Source organism: Bipolaris victoriae (genome assembly GCF_000527765.1).
Source record: "Bipolaris victoriae FI3 unplaced genomic scaffold scaffold_111, whole genome shotgun sequence".
Classification (NCBI taxonomy): domain Eukaryota; kingdom Fungi; phylum Ascomycota; class Dothideomycetes; order Pleosporales; family Pleosporaceae; genus Bipolaris; species Bipolaris victoriae.
In genome coordinates, this window is record NW_014575281.1 from 36,688 (window position 1) to 59,947 (window position 23,260).

The 23,260-nt window shown below is 48.9% G+C and overlaps 10 protein-coding genes across 10 annotated transcripts; 5 read left to right on the forward strand and 5 right to left on the reverse strand.

The window, feature by feature from the left end:
• Positions 1-76: 76 nt before the first annotated feature.
• Positions 77-926, reverse strand: COCVIDRAFT_110552 (hypothetical protein; the record flags this gene model as incomplete). Its single annotated transcript, XM_014696873.1, has 2 exons — positions 77-553; positions 618-926. Coding segments are annotated over 2 exons (786 nt in total), but the record flags the coding sequence as incomplete, so codon positions are not given.
• Positions 927-2,356: 1,430 nt separating this feature from the next.
• On the forward strand, positions 2,357-3,396 carry COCVIDRAFT_41467 (hypothetical protein; the record flags this gene model as incomplete). The annotated part of the gene is made up of 2 exons (XM_014696874.1): positions 2,357-3,065; positions 3,116-3,396. The coding sequence occupies 2 exons, from the start codon at positions 2,357-2,359 to the stop codon at positions 3,394-3,396; spliced, it is 990 nt and encodes a 329-aa protein (XP_014552360.1).
• Positions 3,397-3,454: 58 nt separating this feature from the next.
• Positions 3,455-5,116, reverse strand: COCVIDRAFT_19554 (hypothetical protein; the record flags this gene model as incomplete). The annotated part of the gene is made up of 1 exon (XM_014696857.1): positions 3,455-5,116. One exon carries the CDS (start codon positions 5,114-5,116, stop codon positions 3,455-3,457), a length of 1,662 nt encoding a protein of 553 aa, XP_014552343.1.
• A 625-nt stretch (positions 5,117-5,741) lies between these two features.
• Positions 5,742-7,484, forward strand: COCVIDRAFT_41469 (hypothetical protein; the record flags this gene model as incomplete). The annotated part of the gene is made up of 2 exons (XM_014696875.1): positions 5,742-6,386; positions 6,441-7,484. The coding sequence occupies 2 exons, from the start codon at positions 5,742-5,744 to the stop codon at positions 7,482-7,484; spliced, it is 1,689 nt and encodes a 562-aa protein (XP_014552361.1).
• Positions 7,485-8,647: 1,163 nt separating this feature from the next.
• On the forward strand, positions 8,648-10,134 carry COCVIDRAFT_19556 (glycoside hydrolase family 76 protein; the record flags this gene model as incomplete). Its single annotated transcript, XM_014696858.1, has 2 exons — positions 8,648-8,768; positions 8,876-10,134. 2 exons carry the CDS (start codon positions 8,648-8,650, stop codon positions 10,132-10,134), a joined length of 1,380 nt encoding a protein of 459 aa, XP_014552344.1.
• Positions 10,135-10,200: 66 nt separating this feature from the next.
• Positions 10,201-10,833, reverse strand: COCVIDRAFT_30256 (hypothetical protein; the record flags this gene model as incomplete). Its single annotated transcript, XM_014696876.1, has 2 exons — positions 10,201-10,318; positions 10,400-10,833. The coding sequence occupies 2 exons, from the start codon at positions 10,831-10,833 to the stop codon at positions 10,201-10,203; spliced, it is 552 nt and encodes a 183-aa protein (XP_014552362.1).
• Positions 10,834-12,432: 1,599 nt separating this feature from the next.
• COCVIDRAFT_110501 (hypothetical protein) lies at positions 12,433-12,588 on the forward strand (the record flags this gene model as incomplete). Its single annotated transcript, XM_014696877.1, has 1 exon — positions 12,433-12,588. The coding sequence occupies one exon, from the start codon at positions 12,433-12,435 to the stop codon at positions 12,586-12,588; it is 156 nt and encodes a 51-aa protein (XP_014552363.1).
• A 254-nt stretch (positions 12,589-12,842) lies between these two features.
• On the forward strand, positions 12,843-16,857 carry COCVIDRAFT_30257 (hypothetical protein; the record flags this gene model as incomplete). Its single annotated transcript, XM_014696878.1, has 5 exons — positions 12,843-13,937; positions 13,989-14,025; positions 14,190-15,086; positions 15,150-15,684; positions 15,747-16,857. 5 exons carry the CDS (start codon positions 12,843-12,845, stop codon positions 16,855-16,857), a joined length of 3,675 nt encoding a protein of 1,224 aa, XP_014552364.1.
• Positions 16,858-17,269: 412 nt separating this feature from the next.
• COCVIDRAFT_30258 (hypothetical protein) lies at positions 17,270-17,918 on the reverse strand (the record flags this gene model as incomplete). Its single annotated transcript, XM_014696879.1, has 2 exons — positions 17,270-17,626; positions 17,685-17,918. 2 exons carry the CDS (start codon positions 17,916-17,918, stop codon positions 17,270-17,272), a joined length of 591 nt encoding a protein of 196 aa, XP_014552365.1.
• A 4,717-nt stretch (positions 17,919-22,635) lies between these two features.
• Positions 22,636-22,968, reverse strand: COCVIDRAFT_110540 (hypothetical protein; the record flags this gene model as incomplete). Its single annotated transcript, XM_014696880.1, has 1 exon — positions 22,636-22,968. A coding segment is annotated over one exon (333 nt), but the record flags the coding sequence as incomplete, so codon positions are not given.
• Positions 22,969-23,260: the final 292 nt, after the last annotated feature.

Here is a 23,260-nt window from a genome sequence, read left to right on the forward strand (position 1 = left end):
TATCAATCTGGATTTCGCCTTATCATTATCTCTCGAGGAAAGTGCTGCGATTCCAGTATAAGATCAAGGACACCTTTTACTGGCGTCTTGGTGGTGGGCAATTGAGCTTTGGGTTAGATGGCCCCGTGAGATCCGGGTCACATCCAACCGGCCAGTCCAGAGTCTTGCATCCCTTGCCCTCATGCCACGGCTCGCCAATCTTGAGGTTCTGCTTAAAGCAATTGTCCTCTACACAGAAGACAAAGGGCAAGATCTGCTTCGCGGGCCAGGCCATGGCCTCAGAAAGGGGGTCGCGGAAGTCGGTCCACATCATGGCGTCGACGTCACCCTCAGTGTTGCCCTGACACGTGAAAGTGTTTTTCCCCGTCTTCTTGCTCCATATAAGCTCGACGTTGAGGACACCCTGTATCAGACCGCCGTTGATGGGGAAAGCGAGCTCCACCTTGTCGGCTACGCTGCACAGTAATGTCCGTCGTGACCACGGGAAGTCGTGGAAAAGGCAATTGTTACCCTGCATAGTCATGAGTTCGAAGACGCGGGCGACGATGCGGAACTATTATTGTTTCGTTAGCGTGTCTTCTAGTATTTAACACTCGCTGCAGCATGTGTGTACGTACCCCGAGATCCTGGATCTTTGGGTGATGCTTGATGTCAAAGTACGAGAACTTGACCTTGAGTGCGACGTGCGAGTCTGTCGCCCATTCGCCGTTTTTGGAGTAGACGATTTGCTCGATACGGCAATGGTCGGGACATTCTGGGCGGTCGTCGCTGCAGAAACCGGAGATTGAGGGGTTTTTGTGGGCGATGCCGCAGGCCTTCAAGGCTGAGTACATGCGCTTGAACATGCGGCCTTTGCGGAGTGTGCCGGTGTGAGTTGCGTCTTTGCCGATGCGGACGTCGAATCGGTAGTAGCCGTCGAGGTTAGGAAGTGGCTTCTTCGCGGCGGCAGCACCAGCAGTGGTTGCATTGGAGAGGGAATCATCAGTATCGACCGCCTCTACATAATGTCCAGCGGACCAAGTCTCGTTTTTGCGCGTGGCTTCATTCAATTGGTTGAACCATTCCTGAAGCTGTGAATCGCCAGCGAGTGACTCCCCCAAAGAAGTGCCCCGAATTTGAGGATCAGATGAATTTGAGAGAGGCACACCATTGCTGATAAGAGTGGTGAGAGATGATTCTGGTACTTCTTAGCGAATGATTAAGCCACTTTGTGACATTCTCTTACCCAAGTCCAAGGTAGCTGCGGCGTCTTCCGGGACACTTGCGACAGCAAAAGCTATCAACAGCGCGATGAAGACGAAGGAGCACTTCATTGTGTATGTTTACTAGGTAGTAGACACAATCTTTGGCTGCTTTTGAAAGGAGAGGGTCTTAACGAGCGTGATATCGTGGTTGTGGGTTCAGTTGGGTAGTGGAATACGAAGCGAAACTGAAGGCCGCTGGTAAGGTTTATATAGATCAGGGTACGGTGCGGTGAAAGTGAGAGCGCAGCTAAGGCGAAGCGAGCAAAAAGCCAAAGCGCAAGAGTAGTGAGTGAAAGGAATAGACTAGAGGGCAATACATGATTGGCGAGGCGCAGTAAAGGCAAGCACGATGGAGTCAGAAGAAGGCGTGACAACACCGAGTCCATTATCGAAGACGCGCATGATGATTTGGAGAAGTTGAAGGAGAGGAAGATGCTAATTTGGAATAAAGATATAGAGAGAAATCATGATACCCATGTTCACACGTTGCTACGCAGTGTTATTTCCTCATCAAAATATATGTATACAGCTAGTTGTACGACCAGAGACGATATTAGGCAGTTGAATTTCAGAACGATGCTTATACGATGGTACATAATGAAGCAAATAGTGACTCGTGGCTCCTTGTAGCCTGTTTGCAAGCTGAGGTTATTCAAACGCCGCGCAGTAGTGGTGCGCGACATTGGTCTGAAAGATGTTAATGAAGTGAAAGCAAGACCAAAACGCGGTATTCAAAGGAGAGGGAGGCTCAGTTATTACCTAGGTTCAACGTGTGGTTCTCAATTGTTGAATCCGCTCGGCATGAATTGCATGTAACCATCTTTTGGATCGGTGGTTATGCAGGCTCAATGACAAGTCTGCTTGGTCGACAACACTGGTTATGCCAACAACCATTAGGCTTTGACCCACTTCCCATGTCACACCGTGTACATCCTCTCCTCACATATGAAATCGCTAATCGCCAATAGCACGCGGTGCGTATCTGTATTACCCATGCTTACAACTTATATCCGTCGCAGTTATTCCCGGCGGGGAAATGGTCACGCTCTTATGCGGGGGACGACCGGCAACGCGACTACCTACGAACCAAACACTCGTTTACCACACTTATTATGTCTACCACCTATCTTCTGTCCCGTCCACTGCTTCGAGCTTTTAGTCCCTTCAAGTTCCGGCGCGCACCTACTTCATTGTACTCCAATCGATGCCTGGTCACGTCTTCCAATCCACACGGCACATCAGTGGCAACAGGGGTAGTACGTGTCGACCATGCGGAGGAAATCGACAACCAGACAGTCGCTGCTATGGGTCGCACCAAAGCAGGCAAATCATTGAAAGTACGCAAGTATCCGACCTTTACAAGGCTCGAGGATGAGCGTCTATACCGCAAACAGCACCTTGCCGCTGCTTATCGGGTCTTTGCTTCTCGCGGTTTTGACGAAGGAGTCGCAGGACATATAAGTGTCCGCGATCCTATCATGACCGACCATTTCTGGCTCAACCCGCTCTCCACCCATTTTTCCTTGATGCGCGTCTCGGATTTGATCTTGGTCAACGAAGAAGGCGAGGTAGTTGAAGGTGACCAACCCATCAATGCGGCCGCATTTGCTATTCACAGCGCAATACACAAGCGACGGCCAGAAGTACATGCTGCATGTCACGCTCATAGCGTACACGGAAAAGCATTTAGTGCTTTTGGAAGAGAGCTGGACATGATTACACAAGACAGCGTGCGTTTTTACAACAGTCACAGTGTATACAACCAGTTCGGTGGCATCGTATTGGCAAGTGAAGAAGGCGAAAGAATCGCTGATGCGCTAGGTGTGTTTTCCTAAAAAATCTACTGTGCTGACACCGTTGACAACGAACAGGTGACGGAAAAGCAGCCATACTACAGAATCACGGTATACTCACTGTAGGAAAATCAGTTGACGAAGCAGCCTTTTGGTTTTTGTCCCTCGATAAAACCTGCCAGGCGCAACTTCTAGTGGACGCAGCCGCAGCCGGAAATGGGCACAAGCCAAAGATCATACCGGAAAGCGAAGCAGCTGAAACATACAAACAAGTGGGCACACCTGAGAAGGGATGGCTGGCTTTCCAGAGTTACTACGATGAGATTCTTGCAAGGACTAACGGCGAATTTTTGGAATAAACCAGGTTGATTAAGTTGTTCTAATTCTACTGTATTCTATTGCTGTCCAGTCAACTGATTACTCATTAGTTGTTCTTCGAACCAATTCATTTTCCAGCTCCGCCTTCTCCTCAACTGTCAACTCGCTCTTTGCCTTGCCAATCTTGACACCGAAAAACATGATGACGAGGGCCGCCGCCGCAATGCCTGTAGCAAGCCAAAAGGCGACTTTGTAGCTCTCTCTCTTGCCCCTCTCTTTTGTCTCGCTCACTGCTAGATCAGCAAGTGACAAGAACACTGCTATGCCTAGAAATAGAATAGAGTTCATGAAAGAGCCTGCAAGGCCTTGACGCGCTTTTGGTAGCGATGTGGTAATGAAGATGTTTGCCACATTGTAAGTAATGTCGATGCCGAGAGTAGCACATATCATGGCGGTGAAGATCCAGGCCCAGAAATTGAACTGTGCAGGAAGGATCGCGAAGAGAAGAGTGGAGAGAATGAATGCCACTCCACTGATAATAAGTAGGATACGACCGGGCAATAGGTGTAGAACCAGTCCGCCGATGGTAGCTAGGATCAAGCCACCGATGCACATGGGCGTGAACCATGCGGCAGTGAGGAGTGAGCTCGCGCCGACAACGTCTTTTATATAGAAACTAGCATAGAAGATGAATATGCCAAAGTTTCCGTACTGGAAAAAGAGAGCCAGTCCAAGGGGTTTCATGCCCTTGACCTTGAACAGATCACTGGGGAGGAGAGGCTGCTCAGCTACCCAGCCTTCGATGTAAACGAAGGCACCGAGGAAGATCCAGCCTAAGATGAATGTTACAGGGATGTACGGAGTTGCCCAGCCTTGTGGGGCATGGCTCCCGTCTGTAAGTGCGAAGATTATCAGGACAAGCCCCGGAACTACAGTTGCGGTGCCCCACCAATCCATCTTGACAACATTGACTGGTGCCTCGACCTTTTCATTGGCCTCGACCTTATGTTTAGGTATGCAGAAATACGACGTTACGCTTACAGCGACGAGGATGATGGTACCGATCCAGAAGAACCAGCCCCACGATGCGAGTTGTGCAGAGATGCCCGCGAAGAAAATGCCAGTAAAGAAACCAACAGGGGCGAATGCACCATACAGGCTAAAAACAAGATTCTTTCTTGGACCAGGACGATATATGGAGCCCAACAGCATGATGCCAGATGGAAGGAATGCTGCAGGACCAAATCCTTGCAATGCCCGACACATAATCAACATGATGTAGTTCTGTGAGAAGCCGGCAATAAGGGACCAAATGATGAACCAGACAAGACCGACATTGAAGACTAGGTAACCTCCGAAAATGTCACCCAGTCGGCCAAAGGGCAAGAGAAACGCTCCTGTGACGAGAGAAAAGACGGAAGCGGGCCATGTTTGTGCCTTGGTGGGGATGTCGAGCTCTCGAGCGAGGTCGGGCAGGAGAATGGTAAACCCAGAGATCATGTATTCGGACATGAACATGGAGCCCAAAAGGGCGAAACAGAAGCCCAGCTCCTGAAGAAAAGTGCCAAATGCTTGTGGGCGCTCGCGACCTAGGCGTTCGATATCGGATTCGCTGTATGAAACTCGGCGGGGCATATTGATGCCTTCTTCGGCCTTTTCTAGCGTTATTGGTGGCGCGAAGTCTTTCGAGTTTGGAGGTGCTGGTGTAAAGTTGCCATGGTCCAAGGTGGGTTGGCTTGTTGGAAGCGTTGGCGTTGTCATGCTTGAACTGTGCAAGACGCGTACGGTGGCCAGAGAAGTGTTCTCGTGGCGACACTTGTCAGAAGTAAGTGATGGAGAAGCACAAAAAACTCTTCTGATGTCCGATAATTATATGACTCCTTCCATTGCTTTTCAATACCTTGAGTTTGACCGGACTTCACAAAGCCCGTGGACGATGTGGTAACGAGAAAGAAAGGCATTTTCTAAGCAGCGGCCTAATGTAGAATGTACAGCCGAAGCACAACGTTAAACGCCAGCGGTGTATCTGACGTAGATGAATTAAGCCGTGACGAGGTGGACCCTTTGCCGCAGAACGTGTGTCTTGGCTGCTGATTGGAGTTTAGTGTGGTGGTGGAACGTGGACGTAGAAAACACTCAGATCACGACTTTGCCATAGATGAAAGGGATGTGATTGGTCCACTGCAGTTTCTCGCTACGTAATGAGTAAAGACGGAGGCTGACGTGACGAAAAGCGCCGCTGCCGCCAAGCCCAAAGCCGTTAGCTCCGTCGCGCCACTGTTTCCCCAGGCCACATCCACCACGAGCAGAACATATCCACCCCGCGCCGTACCCCGTAGAACTCAATTCAGTCAATCACCAGCACATCTTGCATGGCTCCCATCCAATGAGCACAACGCACCTAAATCTGCCGACCAAATCTTGTCATAATTGCCGAAAGCGACGTTGGAGATGCGATCGGTCTCTACCAAGCTGCCAGAAATGTCTATCAGCAGGAACCGAATGCCTGGGTTATGGGAAGTTGTTTGTATGGAACCGCGGTGTCGCCAGTCGCGGCAAGATGATGGGAAAATGCTACGAGGAAAAGATGGAGCAGCACCACATGGCACACGCAAATCCGCCTGAAGCATCAGCCAAGGCCCAGGGCATGTCGGCCTTGGTATGGGACAACCAGGGCCCTTCTCAGCAACAAGACGAGCAGCAACAAATGTCACCAATATCGGGGTCTAGTCATGAGCTAGTTTCCGGACATTCGGTAATAGACGATTACCGAATGTCCATACAAGGACGGCAGATGGATTCGGGCAACGAACGGGAGATGATTTCGGATGTTCATCGAGCATTGACAGACCCTCTGCTCAATGATCTTGACCGAAACTCACGATACTATCTCTATCATTTCGCAACTCAGCTGTGTGAGGTCATGGTCGTCTACGATGGGCCTGGCCAGAACCCTATTCGTGATCTCATACCGGCAACATCTGCCTATCCGTTGCTTTTGCAGATCATTGTCGCCAATTCCGCCTTCCATGTCTTCAACATCAGCAGCAACCCCATGAGCCAATCCTCCTACCAGGAGCAACAGAGTCCAACTGTCATGGCCTATTACCAAGCTGTAAGCCGTTTTGGGGGCCCGCTCAAATCCTCTTACCGAGATTCTCTTGTAGCAAAACAGCAGGCGCTGTCGTTGCTTGCAAAGAGCATCACCTCCGTGAACACTGCTAATATTGATTTTATACTGATGACGATCTTATTGTTCGTCAACTACGCCCTTGTAGAATCCGGTCGAGATAAATGGAAAGTCCACATGGACGGTGCTCTCAAGCTCATCCAGCTACTCGGCAAGCCGCCGTATTTTCAACGCCCGATGAGCAGACTTCGCCAAACTATACTTTCAGACCTCTTGGTATTTCACATTCTTGGTTCAACTTTCAGCTTCACGACGCTGCCTGCACTAATTCCAGACACGATTGAACTTGACCCTATCCTCCGTTACGCCGAGACGAACAACTATCTCTCTTGCCCCGGGCCGCTACTTCGTATCATGTTGGAGTCTTTTGCGCTACCAGACTCTCACGGTTCCCCTTCCGGAACCAATACCCCCATTTACATTGAGGAGCAGGTGGGTGTCTTGCTGCGGCGTGCCCTTGAATTTGACCCAATTGTATGGTCATCTGATTTTGTACCTGCATCACCCTTCGAAGACATTCAACAACGTATCCGCATCGCCTCTGCGCATCGTTCGGCCGTTTGTATCTATCTCGCACGTGTCTTGCCCTCTACAAATCCTCTTCTCGACCCAACAAGCGGTACCGCTATTGTCAGTCTTACAGCTTTGGCCGACGACGTGGTTCATCACATTTCGCACCTGAAGCCGGGAGATGCACTGTTCAAGTCAATCTGTTGGCCGTTGTTCTTGGCTGGCGCAGAGTCAGAAGACTCTGCCCAACGCGAGTGGATCATGAACACCCTTGACGAGCTATATGGTCTCATGTTCTGGGGCTACCTGCGTACATCCAAGCGCGTGCTGGAAGCGATATGGAAGTTCAAAGATGAAGCCGGGCCTGGTTCAGGGAACTGCTGGGTGGAACAGCTTAAAGACTTTGGTCACGATATTTTAATTGCCTGATCATGTCAGTCGTAATGCTGTCAAACGACGAAAATATTGATGTCAGCAACCAGGGTAGCAGCTGTGCATCCGCATACTAAAACAATTGGGCCGATACCTTTATGAAGCAACGTCATCGCACCAGAGCTTAACTGCCATAAGGGGGAAGAGAGTTATGGCTCTAACCTTCAATGTAGATGCAACATCGATGAAGCGCGCATTTTCGTGAGTAGTGTGGTGTTGGTAGGCCAGCAGGCGGGCCGTTGGCAAGGTTGTTGGACAGGCTCCAATAGCGATGGTGTTTGCGGATCCCCCGTAAATTAGCAATCGTGTTGTTGGTGTCAGCCGGCGTCCAAAGCAAGAAGGCGCATCGCCGAGTGGGGTAATGTCGCACTAGTTGGTCGTCTCGTGGATGATCGTCCAAGCTCTGGACCTAACAGAAAAGCGATAGCTGCCTTACTAGGTGTGCATCCAACGCCTTATTGACACAAACGGGCACGTGCCTCGATTTTCTATACATATATCATCTGCTAGGGAGTTTACTGAAGGTGTAGACTTCTACACAATCTCAGATGCCCTTGAAGATGCCTCATGATCATGCTTTCTTGCTACGCCAGCACAGCGTATCCAATGTGCATACATTCATCATCCTTACATCGCTACTTTTTTCGACAAATTTGGCGCATCTAACAAGCCCGCCTGGCACATGGGTATCCCGCAACATCCAACCCCTCCTGGAAGCACTATCGCCAAAGCGAGACTGGCAGGGTCTGGGTCCTCAAATGTCTCGGCCGCTTCAAGTGCCTGTGAGCATGACCAAGAAGTGAGATTCGATCAATTTCATTTTCTAGTTTTCATATGTGTTACAGAGTGTACTTTTTCGGTTGGCAAGGCATACGTTGTTTTTGTTTCATGACCAGATCCCTTGAGCCACCAAGTTTACAGACTGTTACGTCTTCGAAAAGGAATTCTGGTCCAGCCTATTTTTGTCTTCAATTCACAAACCTGGCAAACCATATTGGACGAGAAGCTATTGGACCATGGATCGGATCTCGGATAAGGTTTTTTGGCTGCTATTCTCAGGTTTGAGAACCGATCGATCAATTGTCAGACATCACGCACAGACGATGCTGCTTTTCCCCTATGGTTGTATCATTACAACGAGCCGCCCCTTGACACGAACAATGGAACGTTTACAAGCCATACGAAAGAATTACGCTGATGTCGACGCTGCCATCCGCGGTCATGAACTACTGCTTATGCCCCAACCCAAGCGATTTCCAGTTTGCGGGCAGCGTCTCAAATGTGATTTAGTTATTCCCAAGTCTTCTAATTTCAGTAACCTATTATCAGCTGTATCTTTACAATGTTTTCTTACCGCCATCTATATCAATTACTATTCATTCTTACAGCAATTTCTAACGCACATAGCGACAGTGAAAAACATATCGACCCAGGATCCCGCGCCAAGCTCGCTCTGTCAGCTCTCCAGACATGGTATAATGAGACCACAGGCCTCTGGGAAACGACAGGATGGTGGAACGCAGGAAATATCGTCGCAACGTTTGGTGATTACGCAAAGGCGTTTCCCGAGGACGCAGACTTGCAGGCTCTAACGAGGGATGTTTTCTCGAATGCACTTGCTCGTGCACCAATCATGAACCCTCAACCGGGCTACGAAGATGAACCATCGAACAGTACAACTGACAATCAAGATGGTTCTATGCATGTTGAAAGCGGATATATGAAGGAACTTGATCCGATAACCTACGAGCCCCGTTGCAAGTTCCCGCCGAATTGGAAAGATGGGACTAAGAACATTTCAAGTGCAGAGGCTGAACATCATATTGAGAGTCCAGACCCACACGACTGGCTTGACGGCTTCTACGATGACGATCTTTGGTGGGCGCTGGCTTGGATCAATGCTTATGATGTTACCAACCACCAACCGTATCTTGACCTTGCCGAAGGCATCTTTCTCGCAGTAGCAAAGACATGGGGCGCTTATTGCGATGGCGGTATATACTGGAGCTGGAAAAAGAACTACGTTAATGCCATCGCGAATGAACTCTTCCTCAGCACTGCAGCGCATCTAGCGAATCGGGTCGAGCATAAGAAAGAGACATACCTTGATTGGGCGATGAAGAGTCACGATTGGTTCTTCGAGAGCGGAATGATCAACATCAACGGTACCGTCAACGATGGCTTGACAGAAGACTGTGAGAACAATAACAAGACGATCTGGTCATACAACCAAGGCGTGATACTCGGCGGCCTCGTCGAACTCCAGCGCGCCGACTCTCCATCGGAAACTAACTTTCTTGAGGCTGCACACCGTATTGCGCGAGCAGCTATTTCTGCGCTCTCGGGTTCCAATGGAGTCATTCACGATGCCTGTGAGCCAGAATGTGGTCTTGATGGTGGGCAGTTCAAGGGCGCCTTTATGCGAAACCTGGTCCGGCTACAGCAAGCATATCCAGACGACATGTTTTCCGCGACGATTCACGTAAATGCGCAATCGATCTGGAAGAAGAACAGGGAAATGGATGAAGGGCTTCCGTTCTTCGGTGTGGACTGGGACGGCCCATTTGTCGATCCCGCGGATGCTAGTTCGCAGAGCAGCGCCATGGACGCGCTAGTTGGTGCTGTAGTCACGGGGTTTCAATATTGACAACGATGGGACTTAGTTACGACGAAATGCTTTCTCTTTTTGTAGCGACTTTTAATGATCGATTGTCTATTTTTGCTCCTCCCCCTTTTCAATTACGATTTCCTTTGCACCATTCAAAAAATCAAACTTGCCTACATCCACACCCTTCATCCTGAGAATGCCATATGCAGTTGTCATGTGGAACCTAATATCGTAATTAGCAAATACTGTCCTAGTCTCTCCCACAAACCGTCTCTGTCTCATCTCAGAAGTCTAATTTACTTACCACATATTCGGATGCGCAAACTTGTACACATAATCTACGGCTGGCAATCTTATCTGCGAGCCATTATGGAACTTCATCAGCACCTCATTCGCCTCCTTACCCTCAAAATCAGCAGGCTTGAACTTCTCAAGGTACTTGAGCGTCTTCTCGATGCGAGCCTCCAGTTCCTCGAACGTCTGTTCGTCGTCTGGCAGCGTAATGGTTTCGAGCGCTGGGTTGATGCGGGGCGGCATGAACTTGACGGCGTCGGTCAAGCGGTAGATTTGGAACCGGAAGTCTTTCATATCAGGGTGTAGGGTTGCAGTGAGAAGGGTTTCGGGGTCGATGTTATTGGAGAGGGCGTGTTCGTGGCCCTTTTTTATGAAGGCGCGAGCGTTTTTCATGGCGCTGATGGCGGGCGAGATGGCCATGGTATAGAAGGTTAGAGAAGACATGTTTGTGAGTAAAGACGAAGAGTGTGTCTGGAGTATGGAGAGAGAGAGAGGTGGAGAGGGAGATGCTACTGACTTTGCGAGCTAGCAAGAGGTATTTAAGTATGCCTCCTTCTCTCTCGCACCCGCACCCGCAAAACGACTCACCGGTCGGTCGGCCGATCGACCCGAGCAACCACGTTGCAACTGTTTTCGCAGCCTCCACCCTACAACTTGATTCGGTGTGAATGAGACGCGATAATTGCTACAGCTGGAGATCTGGATTACAAAGCTGGTGGGCCTGATGGTGTAGAGATGGGCGCTCAGCCAATCGGAGCCCGGAGCGATGTGCCGGGAAAACGCAACTGGAGAGCCGCTACTGCAGGGCAGATAGAAGTAGCCTGACGTGGTACTTGATTACAAACATGATAGTTGTATCATCGTGAGGTTACGCGAGGCGGGTGATTGTATGTACCGAGTGTCAAGATGGTAGAGCAGTGCCGTGCGGTTTGGTCCCTCTGGGGCGTTGATGAGGTGTACAGTGGAGGCCTGGCACGAAGCTATTGCGGGTTTTGTCAGTTTCAAGGCAGAACTTCGTATCTACTGTAGTATTTTTTGGCATGTTTTCGAGGGATTTGAGACATCGTAAGGCAGATGCGGTGTAGGCATTTGTCATCCAAAAGGACCCGGCTGATACTTTGGGGTGCCACAAAAGTAATTTAAAAAAATTGTTGTCACAGTTGCTTGTTGTACTCAGCATTTCGATATCGATTGGCTTAACTCTAATCGTCTTGAACACATCTCCGTGTCAAGAAAAGTCTCACAATATTTTACGTCACGCAGCTGGTTTAGATATGGTTATGGAAGTTCAAAGACTGTAGCACGGCATTTGTATAAACCAGAACTCGATTTCTCTTCTTGAGAATCTAGGTAATATCCTTCGCTAGACTGAGCTGGCAAAAGCATAACGCAACTGGTGCAAGTCCGAATACTGCTTACCAAGCGCACCTGGCATCATTACTTTTCTTTCGAACTTTACTCTAAGTAAGTCTAGAGCATGATTTCACGATTTATATACGGATATAAAGATCACCCGAATTGCCACTTCCAAGGGCTATTTCCTCCACAATAGCGATATGAGCTTTTCCTGCTGTCAATGCGCATATTTGGTAAAGTTTGCAGACTGGTATGGGCCACTTAAATACTCCATTAGATCTTCACTTAAATGAGAGAAATATGCAGTAGTGATATGATGTATTGCTCGATCAACCAAATACTTATTGTAGTAGTACTCCAATATAATATGGTTGGTCCTATTATAGCCTCTCATAGTTATTTAATGTATTCTCTACACGCAAAGCGAAAAAAGTACCTGCTTCATGAGAAAGCTTTCATTCTGATAAAACATCATACTCTCGAAAGTTGTGGCAGATTTTTCCGCTTATTCTCTCGTGACCAAGAACTCACTCTCTAAGAAACTTCGATTCTGTAAGTCAGGGAGACCACTCATATTCTTCATCATCATCTGCGTCCAAGTAGTGCGAAATGCATGTAGCGGGATACACATCCTTAACTTAGCGAAGAGATGATCGATCATTCGACGTAGGGTACTTTCTAAGACTAATGCTACGGGTGACTGTAAGTAGTATATTGGACACTTTGCGGCTGAGACTACTTACGTATGCAGTCTGCGCTAAACCGAAAAAGACGATGCACTCACCTACATTCGTGCTGTACCTCATTCCATCACGCTGTGATTTCTACTACATATCACTATAATCAGGCGGATCTTGTCTTGACTAAGTCCGCTTTCCGCTTGGCAAGCCACCCTGGTAGCCACGTCTCAAGATCCGTCGCTGCCGATCAAGTGTCGGGACCTCTTTCCTCCATTCGCACGTCCGTAAATGTCGCAGTCTCACGCGGCTCACCCTACTACTCAATTCTTTTACACTCACACCCCTATCCCTACACTATTCCCAATGTATCTCGACACACCATAGCATATGGTGAAAAATCCTAGAGCGCTAGATTCCATGGATAGCCAAGTTCCTGAGAATCCCCTGAGGACGGCTCCTCCTGTTCGCCCGAAGAAAGACCGACAAGATGGCGCCCTTAATCGCCTGAACACATCAAGCCTTCCACAGTTGTTGGACATGGACAACAGACCGACGTTTGTGCTTGATATGGAAAATCGTGTCCATGAAAATCAACTAACGGTGCGACCGATATTCTGCAATGCTGCGTTGAGGAGGCAGGAGCAACTATTTCTCAAGGTCATTGGCTCTGCACGGGAAGATCCCGAAGATAGCGACCGCGGCGCAAATTACGAAGAATTTAGAATTTGGGCAACAACTATCAGTACATTTCGAGATTCTAGAGACATCTTTCCATTGACGATCGAGTACGCCAAATTTATATGGACCGTTTTCTGTATTCAGCCCAACTGGAGAGTGATCACCGGCCATCCGGTCTTTCGCAACGAAGATATTCCAGGAGGGGGTCCACTGTCGGCATCTGCACCCGAGTCTGAGAAGAAATGGCATGGTGTTCGGGTGAGAGACGACAAGAAAACTTCGGCTTCTGCTGCAGCTATCTCGACATATGACATAGTCGAGAATGTTGAACAATCTGAACTTCCACAAAAAAGCATCAGTTCAGAGCAAGAAAAACGTCGCACATCAAACGTCTCCGCCGTCACCCTGGCAGCACTTGAATCTCCCGTACCCGACTGGACAGCTGCGAACCCCAAAGGCGTTCTTTCAGAGCATTTAACATTCGTAAGAAGTATTGACTGGTCAAAGACGCCCTTGGGCGCTATGAATACATGGACGATTCAATTCCGAGAAATCGTTTGCTTAGTCATGCGAAATCCCCATCCGTCATCTGTTTTCTGGGGTGAGGACTTGACCATGCTCTATAATGAGTCTCATAGAGATATCATTGCGGGCAACAAACATCCTGCTTTGATGGGTACTGGCTTTTCAGGCCCTTTTCACGAAATGTGGGATTCAGTTCGCGCTACGATGCGCGAAAGTGCTCGAACCGGTCAGGCTCAGCTCAACCTCAATCAAATATTACCAATCATACGGCATGGCTATCTGGAAGAGGCATTCTTCACGTGGTCTTTTGTGGGCATCCACACCCTGACTTAATCGTTTGTGTCGCTTACATGACTTTAGGTTCCAGTTTTTGGCGGTACTGACCTCATTCTTGGTTGTAAGTATTGTTGCAATAACTCACCATACAATATCATCGAGGTCAAATGGATACAATGGTATTGGCATTAAGTGCGCAAAAAACCACAGATATATCAACCCAGTTTTCATTGAGCGAACATCATTGGACATGAAATATCTTACTAATTTATAATTGGAATCTAGTCTATATGAATGCATTTGATACGACTGTCGAATCGCTCAGAAGCAGAAGAATGGAGTTATTACGCTACCTGGGTGAGCGCCTGAACGCAACACGCACTGTAAAAGAGTTTTGGGGCAGGGTGCTGGACGGTCTGGCTCACAACGACTACGACGTGCCTTTCGCACTCTTGTACTCGATTGTTGATACAGAAGAGATCGAACATAGCTCTTTGGAATCGCCTAATACCAGCCAGAGTTACGTAAAGACTTGTATCATTGAAGGATCCATTGGAGTACCAAGAGGACATCAGGCTTGTCCTGAAAGATTTTCCTTGACGGAGAGTGATGATACTCTGATCTCAGCTTTCATTCAAGCGACGCGAATATTGGAGCCGTTGATGTTACATGTGGATAATGGAACACTCCCGCGGTCATTACTTGAGATCGTTGAGTGGAGAGGTTACAAGGATCCCTGCAGGGAAGCGATGATATTACCTCTTCGGCCAACAAACGCGGACAATGTTTGTGCGTTGTTGCTCCTCGGAATCAACCCTCGTAGAGCTTACGACAAAGAGTACGAATCCTTCACGTCCATGCTCAATCGACAGATTGCGACTTCGTTAGCGTCAGTTCTTCTTTTTGAAGACGAGGTACGGCGAAGCAAGCGTGCAGCTGAAGTCGCTGCCTTACAGCGGGAGGAACTCTCTCAGCAACTCCAACTCCAGACCAGTCGGATGCGCCGAATGACCGAATTTTCGCCTTTGGGTATGTGTTTGTTTGACGCCGAGGGGCACTTATTGGAGGCAAATGACCGTTACTTTGAGATGACCGGAGTATCTCATGATACCATTGGAAACTTCATGCCCGACGAGGTGATGGCAGAGCAAAGCTTAGAGGCTTCAAAGAATATGTGGGATGGTAAGTGACATCTGTAAATTACCTCTGCTCTATGAGGTACGCTAACGAATCGTCAACAACTAGACTTGATAAGAACCCACAAGCCGACAAGTCGGGAGCTTCAATATGCACATCCCAAGTTTCAAGCAAAAGACATTGACGGCGAACCCATCGACTATTGGGTTCTTGCGTCTTGTCAGCCGGAGCTAAGTCCAGACGGTGAACTGATAAGCGTTATGGGCACCGTTACGGATATATCGCACCTAAAATGGGCCCAAGGTCTCCAGGAACGAAGAATACGAGAAGCAGAAGAGGCAAAGCGCCAGCAAAACGAGTTTATTGATATTACCTCGCACGAAATGCGCAATCCATTGTCGGCAATTCTGATATCCGCCGACGACATCGGAGATACTCTCAGTGTCCATCAATTCTCATGTGATGAGGATAGAAACGTTGCAAAAAGTTGCATCGAAGCTGCGAATAATATCGCTCTTTGTGTTCAGCATCAGAAGTCGATCGTCGATGACATCCTTACCGTATCGAAACTAGACTCCAACCTTTTGCGCATGACTCCCATCCCTTCACAACCTGTCGCTGTCATTGAGCGTGCCCTTTCTATGTTAGTGAACTTCTTCTCCACTTCTCCCTGAATATGCTCCAAATTATTGACACTGTATTTAGGCTTCGTCCCGAAGTAGTGGCCAAAAATATCAACCTTGAATTCAAGCCGCACTCAAGCCTGCAAGAACTGGACATCGATTGGGTGATGCTCGATTCTGGCCGTCTGCTACAGATCATCGTGAATCTCATGACCAATGCGATCAAGTTCACTCAAGATCGGCCAACACGCTCCATTGTTATCCAAATTCGCGCACAAGCCGAAAAACCAGATTTTGAACTTCCCAATGGCTTTGAGTTTGTCCCACAACGAATGAAACTTACTGATTGTGGCAACGGAGATGACTGGGGCACCGGTTCGCCGGTCTTCCTCTTGTTCCAGGTTCAAGATAGTGGCTGCGGACTTACACCGGGACAGAAAAAGCTCTTGTTTGAGAAGTTCGCCCAGGCATCACCGCGCACACACGGAAAGTATGGCGGTAGTGGCCTTGGGCTCTTCATCTCGCGACAGCTAGCCGAACTGCATGGTGGACAGATTGGTTGTACCTCGGAAGCAGGCGTCGGCAGTACATTCGGGTTCTATCTAAAGAGCAGAAGAATGACGTCTGAAGACTGCCGTCTGCTCGAAGAACGCGCAAGAAGGTCACCTAATACCGAAATCCCCGCATACTGTTTGCGCAACACCCTGCAAGCATTTTCTAGAATTCACAACAATCCCAGCGAGCAAACCAACAAACCGACCCAGCAACTCCACGTCCTCGTCGTAGAAGACAACCAACTCAACCAAAAGGTCCTCTGCAAACAACTCACAAAAGCAGGCTGCGTAACCGCCACCGCCGACAACGGCGTGCACGCCCTCGACCACATTGCCAAAACTCAGTTCTGCACTCCAAACGGCATACCGCTTTCCATGGTCCTTATGGACTGCGAGATGCCCGAAATGGACGGGCTCACGTGCAGTAGGAAGATACGCGAGATGGAGCAGCGCGGGCAAGTGGTTAGGCATGTACCGATTATTGCCGTCACGGCGAATATTCGGTGCGGCCAGATTGATGAGGCGAGGGCGTCGGGCATGGATGATGTGATTGGGAAGCCGTTTCGTATACCGGAGTTGCTGGAGAAGATGAGGGCTTTGTTGGAGAGACTTGAAGGGGAGCAGAGTGTGCAAAGTTGATATTCCATTGGGTGTACCTTTTTTTTCGGGGGGATTGCATTAGAATTGCCTATCTTGGCTTCTTGTTCTCTTGACGTGCTTACCTACCAAGTCAAGGCCTGGGGCTTCGTCGAATTCAACCGAACGTTTTGGTGATTTCTTAGAGTTTTTCGAGTTGATTGACAGGGAAAGACGATGTGCAGAAGTTATACTGTTTTCCATATTCGCAGCGGCAATGGTGAGGTGACAAGTGAAATCAGCACTCAGAATCCATTACAGTGGACGGCAAAGTAAACATATATCTTGTGAAGTTTTTCATATTCATTTCTTCATGCTACAAAGACAATCCCCATCATTAATCATCGCATTGGAACTCTCACAACTCCATCACGCCAATCCGTGCATCGCTCAACTTAGTCCACTCCTCAACCCTTTACTTCGTCGATGGATTCGGGCTGATAGTGTTGTCTGGGAACTTGCGGAAGATATCGGCAATGTGGTCAATGGGGGCGGCCAGCATGCCCATCGGGCCCTCAAAGAGCGGGTTCTCGCCAGCGCTAGGATGACTCCTCGATGGCACAAACGCCTTTGTGCGTCCAAAGTTCTTGGCCAGACTCTCCGACGCACCCTTGTTGTCGGGCTTCGCTAGTGCGTTCTCAAGAGCAGGTAAGTCGTCGGCTTCCTCCTCCTTGATGTGCTGGCCGAGGATGCCCCAGAGTTCCTTGAGCTTGGGGACGTAGGCGGAGTCGGTGGCTTTCATGTTTTGGAATTCTTTGAGGAGCTCCTTAACCTGATATTTCGTTAGTAATCATGCACGTGGAGATTTGGGCGAAGATAAGTAGACTAACCTGGTGGTGCTGCTGACGGTCCTTCTCAGCGTGTGCGTGACCCTCCTTGCCAATGTACTTCTCCATGGCAGGGTAAACGAGCAGCTCCTCGGCTACAGAGTGTCGGGCAAGCTCCCAAGTAAACTGGTTTCCGAATCGTGTCTTGTGGTCGACATCGTCTGAGTTGATGACCTCGTTGTAGTACGACTCGATCTCACGGTGGTCCTTGATGATGGCTTCTGAAATCGTCGACATGGCTGCGACACGGGCACGGAATGAGGCGAATTGGTTGTTTACTGTGACACGGCTGACCTGAGGTCTGAAAGCGGCTCTGGAGATGGAGGATACAAAAGTGCGATGGAAGGACATTCTCAAGAAAGAAAAGTAGCAGATTGGGGGCACAGAGATGGGCTTTTAATATGTTTGTTGATTGAGAGTGAGCAAGGGGGAGGGGTGAGTCTGCTATGTGATAGGATTCTCCCGCTTGGCTTCTTCCATTGGCGCTTTTATTTTGCGAGAAAGGAAGTGTTTACTTTGTGCGTCATTGTATCGCAACATGTTCAGCTGTGCAGTAATGAGGCTTTGATGATTGGTGAGGAGGTGAACGCCGTTTGTCTGTGCGTGGATGTGGGTTGATGGTAGCTTGACGTAGTGGAGATCTGGGGCTAGGAACACGCTTAGTACTGCGTCTCGAATCGGAACTGTGCCTATTGGACGGCATCACTTAAACGTCACTACAACACCATTGACACTGTCGATACACAAAGCCGCATTTCTTGACAAGACACGTTATTGGGTAAAGGAAGGGAGCTATTGCAGCTGGCGAATCGGCATTGACAGATTTTGATTTGCATCGCCCCCAAATTGATTGGATGCATCTGACTATACCATGCCAAGGTATCGAAGCGTACCGTTGCACCTGTGAGGTTGCTCCGCGGCGCATTCTTGGGAATACATATACACGTCACGAGAATGGGGTAGCCACGGTGTTGGCAGTTTAGGACAACCGAATATGGTGAGATGAGATTTGCTGCGTCATTCGCACGTCTTCGATGCAATACAATATGCGCATGTCGTAGATTTCGATCCCATCTTCTCCGCTTGTTGCAAATCACGGTCCTGACAAAGATTTGCATGTGAATGTATACAAACAGCCAATTGTATCACTTACAATAGTCATCTACTTGTTTGAGGGAACATGCGGAACCCCGATCATTTCCAGATGTCGAATCGCCCGTGCTGTTGTCAGATCAATGTGATGGAAAGAAGTGGTAGAGTGTCAAACAGGAATTCTATTGAGCTTGAAAATTATAATCTACCGACGGAAAGGAGAAAGACAGCAGCCTATAGTGAACAAGAAAGGGAGAAGGTAGTCTAAACTGAATAAGGGAGAAAAGAGACGACTTCGAAACAACAATCAAAAGAAAAGAGAAGACTTCCCGTCCAAACCCAACTATGCAACGCGCGTCTTATCCAACATGTCGCCCAGTTAGATAACTCACATCCAAAACATAGTATCATCCAGCTCCTTCGCCCAAGGCCCCGGCCCCCCCGAGCGCGCGTGATTCCACTCCAAAACCGCACGATTCAACACCGCCTTCTCAATCTCGCTCTCCACAAACTTCTCATGCTCCCTCTCCACCGCAATCTCATCCGGCGACTTCCTCTGCGCACCCTTCCCCGTCTGTGGCGCCAAATGCGCCTTCCGCCGCGCCAAGCGGCCCTGCTCCTTTTGCTTGATAGTGTTCACAAGACTCGTGTAACCCTGGTGCTCTGTACTGCCTCTGTCGGGACTAAACCAATTCCGCAGGTACGCTCGACCGCGATCGCATAGCCGATCTGCATAGTATGCTGGAGGCGGGTACGATACACCGAGTGTAGCCCGCGCGTACGTGTAACAAAGCTTGTATGTGAGTTCCTGGAGGTCCGTGTCTTTGAGATTCATTTCGTTGGCAATGACCATGTAGTGCGTTGGTATTGCTGTGCCCTTGAGGCCGTGGTGCGATTGCAGGTAGAAATCTGAGTAGTGCGGCAAGGTGATTGCACGGTCGACGAGAGTGCCTGGTCTACAGTTTCCGTTTGCGGATGCGATAGAGGTGGGGAAGAAGCGGGTTGAGTGGCGCTTTACGGCGACAACGACGGTGATTTTGATATTGGCGACGCCGATGGTTTTGCATGCGGCTCGTATTTGTGGTAGCTCTTCGTCGCGGACTTGGGCGAATTGCCCGGTGCTGACGCCATCGCGGTAGTAGAGAATTTTCTTGGGGAGGGTTTTGGTTGCACGGCGGTAGGCTTCAAGGCGTTCCACGACCATGGGCTCGAGGTCGTCGATGATCTGCCAATACTTGTTAGCCGGTATCTGGAGATCGTCGGTGGCATCTGAGACTTACCTCTTTCTTACAGGTCCTTTGGAGTCTCATGGAGCCTCGGAATTTGGCTGCATTAGAATCGATGGAGCCAACGACGGCAGCAATCGAGGGACATCCAACCAGTGAGCCAGTGCCGGGATGAGTAACATCTGCTCCAAGGACTAGAGTTTCGTGTAACAAGTTCTTGGTGCCTGCGTTGTCAAAATGAACAATATGATTGCTACCGCCAAACTTGAGATTCGCCTTCATCATGATGTTGGCCATGTACTGGGTGATGTCCTTATTGAAGGTCCCTCGCTTTACATTTGGTGCTTGAGTCATGCAGAGAGACTGAAGAGCCTCATAACGATCCACGACATCCTTGAAAGCAGAGTAAATCGGGATGCTCTTGTTCTTCAGTAGCAAGATCACAAAGTCAGCCCTGGGATGGCCCTGCTTCATGCCCTGGATGGATTCCTGGATCGTCGCCTTGATGGAGTCGTACGGTACCCCTCGAAGGCCTTGGACTAATACTGAACTCAAGCATTTTGCACCGCCACAGATGTTGTATCGACTCAGGAGATCGTTGAATGTATTTTGGTAGGTGATCACCGTATCTCTGTCGTTTCGTAAGCTGGCCTCGACGAGCAAAAGGTAGTTGATCTGCTTCTTGGTAGAATAACCAGGAGAATCGAAAAACTTCTTAAGTTTCCCGAGGTTCCATTGAGCTTTGTCATTCGGTCTTGCGTCAGGAGTTCCGGAGCCGTACGAAATGGTGAGAGCTCTCAATTGCGCGGATGGTATCTTGAGCATTGTCGGCTTGATCAGGAGGTGCGAACAGCCAGGCTAGAAGAATACATGTGTTAGTTTCAGTGCTTCAGAAAGAAATAGTTGAAATGTGACTTACGAGCGGCTGTTCTCCATTAGGATGCAGGATTCCGAGACTTTTCATTCCCTCGACCTCGATGAGACGTCGGCTGGTATCGGGTACATGTGCCGCGAGTTTTAGCATATTGTCGATCAGTTCCTCCGGAAGAAGTTTCTTATAAATCTGGTACGGCAGGATTCGCAGATATTCACGAGGGTAATAGACTGGCTCCCTCTCATTGCCAACGTTGATAGCCGCAAGGTCATTGTTGAAATTCTTGCCAAACACATCCCTCAGATGCTTCTCAACACGCATATGTTTATTAGGATCTGTTGAATCTAGAAACTTCATGCTCGGATCGCTGAATTTCCTACCCAGTTCAAAGACGGATTTAACACGGTTCTGGGGCTTATTAAGGCGATTGATCTGGTCCTGATTGTCTTTGTTCGGCAAGCGTTCATATTCAATATACACACGCAGTGTTTTGAGGAGCCGCACTCGCTCGTCCTCAGAGAATGTGTCATCAGCCAGGAACTCGCCAACCGTAATGGGTCTGAAGAATGCGCTGGTAGCAGGGTTGACGTTGAGGAAGATCTTCTGCATTCCTGGCTTGATCGTAAAATAGTAGCCTCGAATCGCACACAGGGATTTCAGAGAGCGCTTTCCTGGCAAGTCAACGTAACCACCCTTGACAAAGAACTTGTTACTGGATTGCTGGAAGACGTTTGAAGTCATGCTGTTGGCAATCGCAAGGTTGAGCGCGCTGATTATGGGGTTGAAGTTGAACTCTGGATCACTCTCCTGGTGACTTGCATCCATGTAGCGATACAGTCCGTCAAGATCAAGTTCGCGGTGGAGTTTGAGGAAGAGCTGCACTCTCTCACTTCCATCTGCGATAGCCTCAGGCTGCCATACAGCGCCAGCTTGAGTACCATCATCTCCAGGGATAACAGGCTGATATCCAATCGTATCATGGAGGTTCTTCCACGCAACAATTGTCTTGACATGATCTGTGGCATAGTATTGCTTGTTATCTCTAAGTACACTCCATGCCTCTTCGGCAGTCTTGAAGATGTATTTGGCTTTGCGCTTGCTCTTCCCACCAGGAATCTTGAGAATTTCGTAGACAAAGAAGCGGGTCTTCGGCTTGAAGCGAACTTCAAAGTGATTCGTGAGCACGTCTGACGATGCTTGAGCAAATGCTTTTCGGAGGGGAAACTCGGCTTTCTTCGCCTTGCTCAGGGCAAGCTCGGGTTGGAACACATTGCCTAGGCCAACTGGGTCTTTATCCGGTACATTGACGAAATCCGGCGCACAAGTCTCTACGGGATCTGTCTGTGTGATGTCGCGAACCGCCGTCAGACCTTCAGTTGAGCGACCGACTAACAGAAGGATTCCGTTCAGCATGGAGTCCTCATCTGTAACTGCGCCCTTGAGTGTATCCTCGACTGTATCCTTTGTTGCATCCGTGACTGCGTCCTTGGATGAGCCCTCAGGTAAATTCTGGGTCTGGTCCTCCAATTGCACCCGTGCTAAGGCTTCCACATTCGCATCTGCTGTTGTTTCTTCCGCCGGATCCTGATACCGCGGCTTCTTCGACTTGCGGAACTTGACAATTGTCTGACGAGCAGCATTGGCTTTTCCCGGACCATAGATACTAGCGAGAGGCGAATCCATTGCAGTTGGTACATTGAGTTTCGGACAAGCACCGTCGTATGCATCGTGACCGCTAGTACCACAAATGACACAAGGGTCGTCATTCATATGCCGAAGCAGGGACTTCTCCGTCAGACGTTCGAAATCGCTCATCGTCTCGAAGCTGAGGGTACCCAATATGTAGAGTTGAAATCAAGAATGAACTGTATGTATGATTTGAATGTAGAAGCAACGAGAAGATGGTGTAAGGTACTGGAAGCTCTCCGTGATGAAATACAGAGAGTAAAAATGGCTTACCTATATACAAGCATCTCAACGAAATATTGTGCATTGCTTCGTTTGTCACATAGCCACCCAAAAGAGAACTAGCAAATACTGTCTTGTTATACAAACTTGCAATGAAAACAATGCGCGATAGCCTGAATGCATGCCAAACACACTTAGCAATGCCCCGCAAACCCGAGGCCGGCAATATAGATACCCTATTCTCTGTTACAGGTGTTTGTGAGTCGTTGAATCTGGTGACACTGCCTGGTTTGACTTTGTTTGAAGTCACCGCAAACTGCCTTCATCATGCGAAAGTTATTATAGGTAATTACGCAAGCAAAGGTATGATGGCTGCCGCTCCACACGGCTAGGAATGAGCACGTATGTCGAGATCTGCAGCAGATTTCGTCGAAAGTAGGTAAAACATGTCGAAAAATATGATGTTCAAAGCTTTTTCA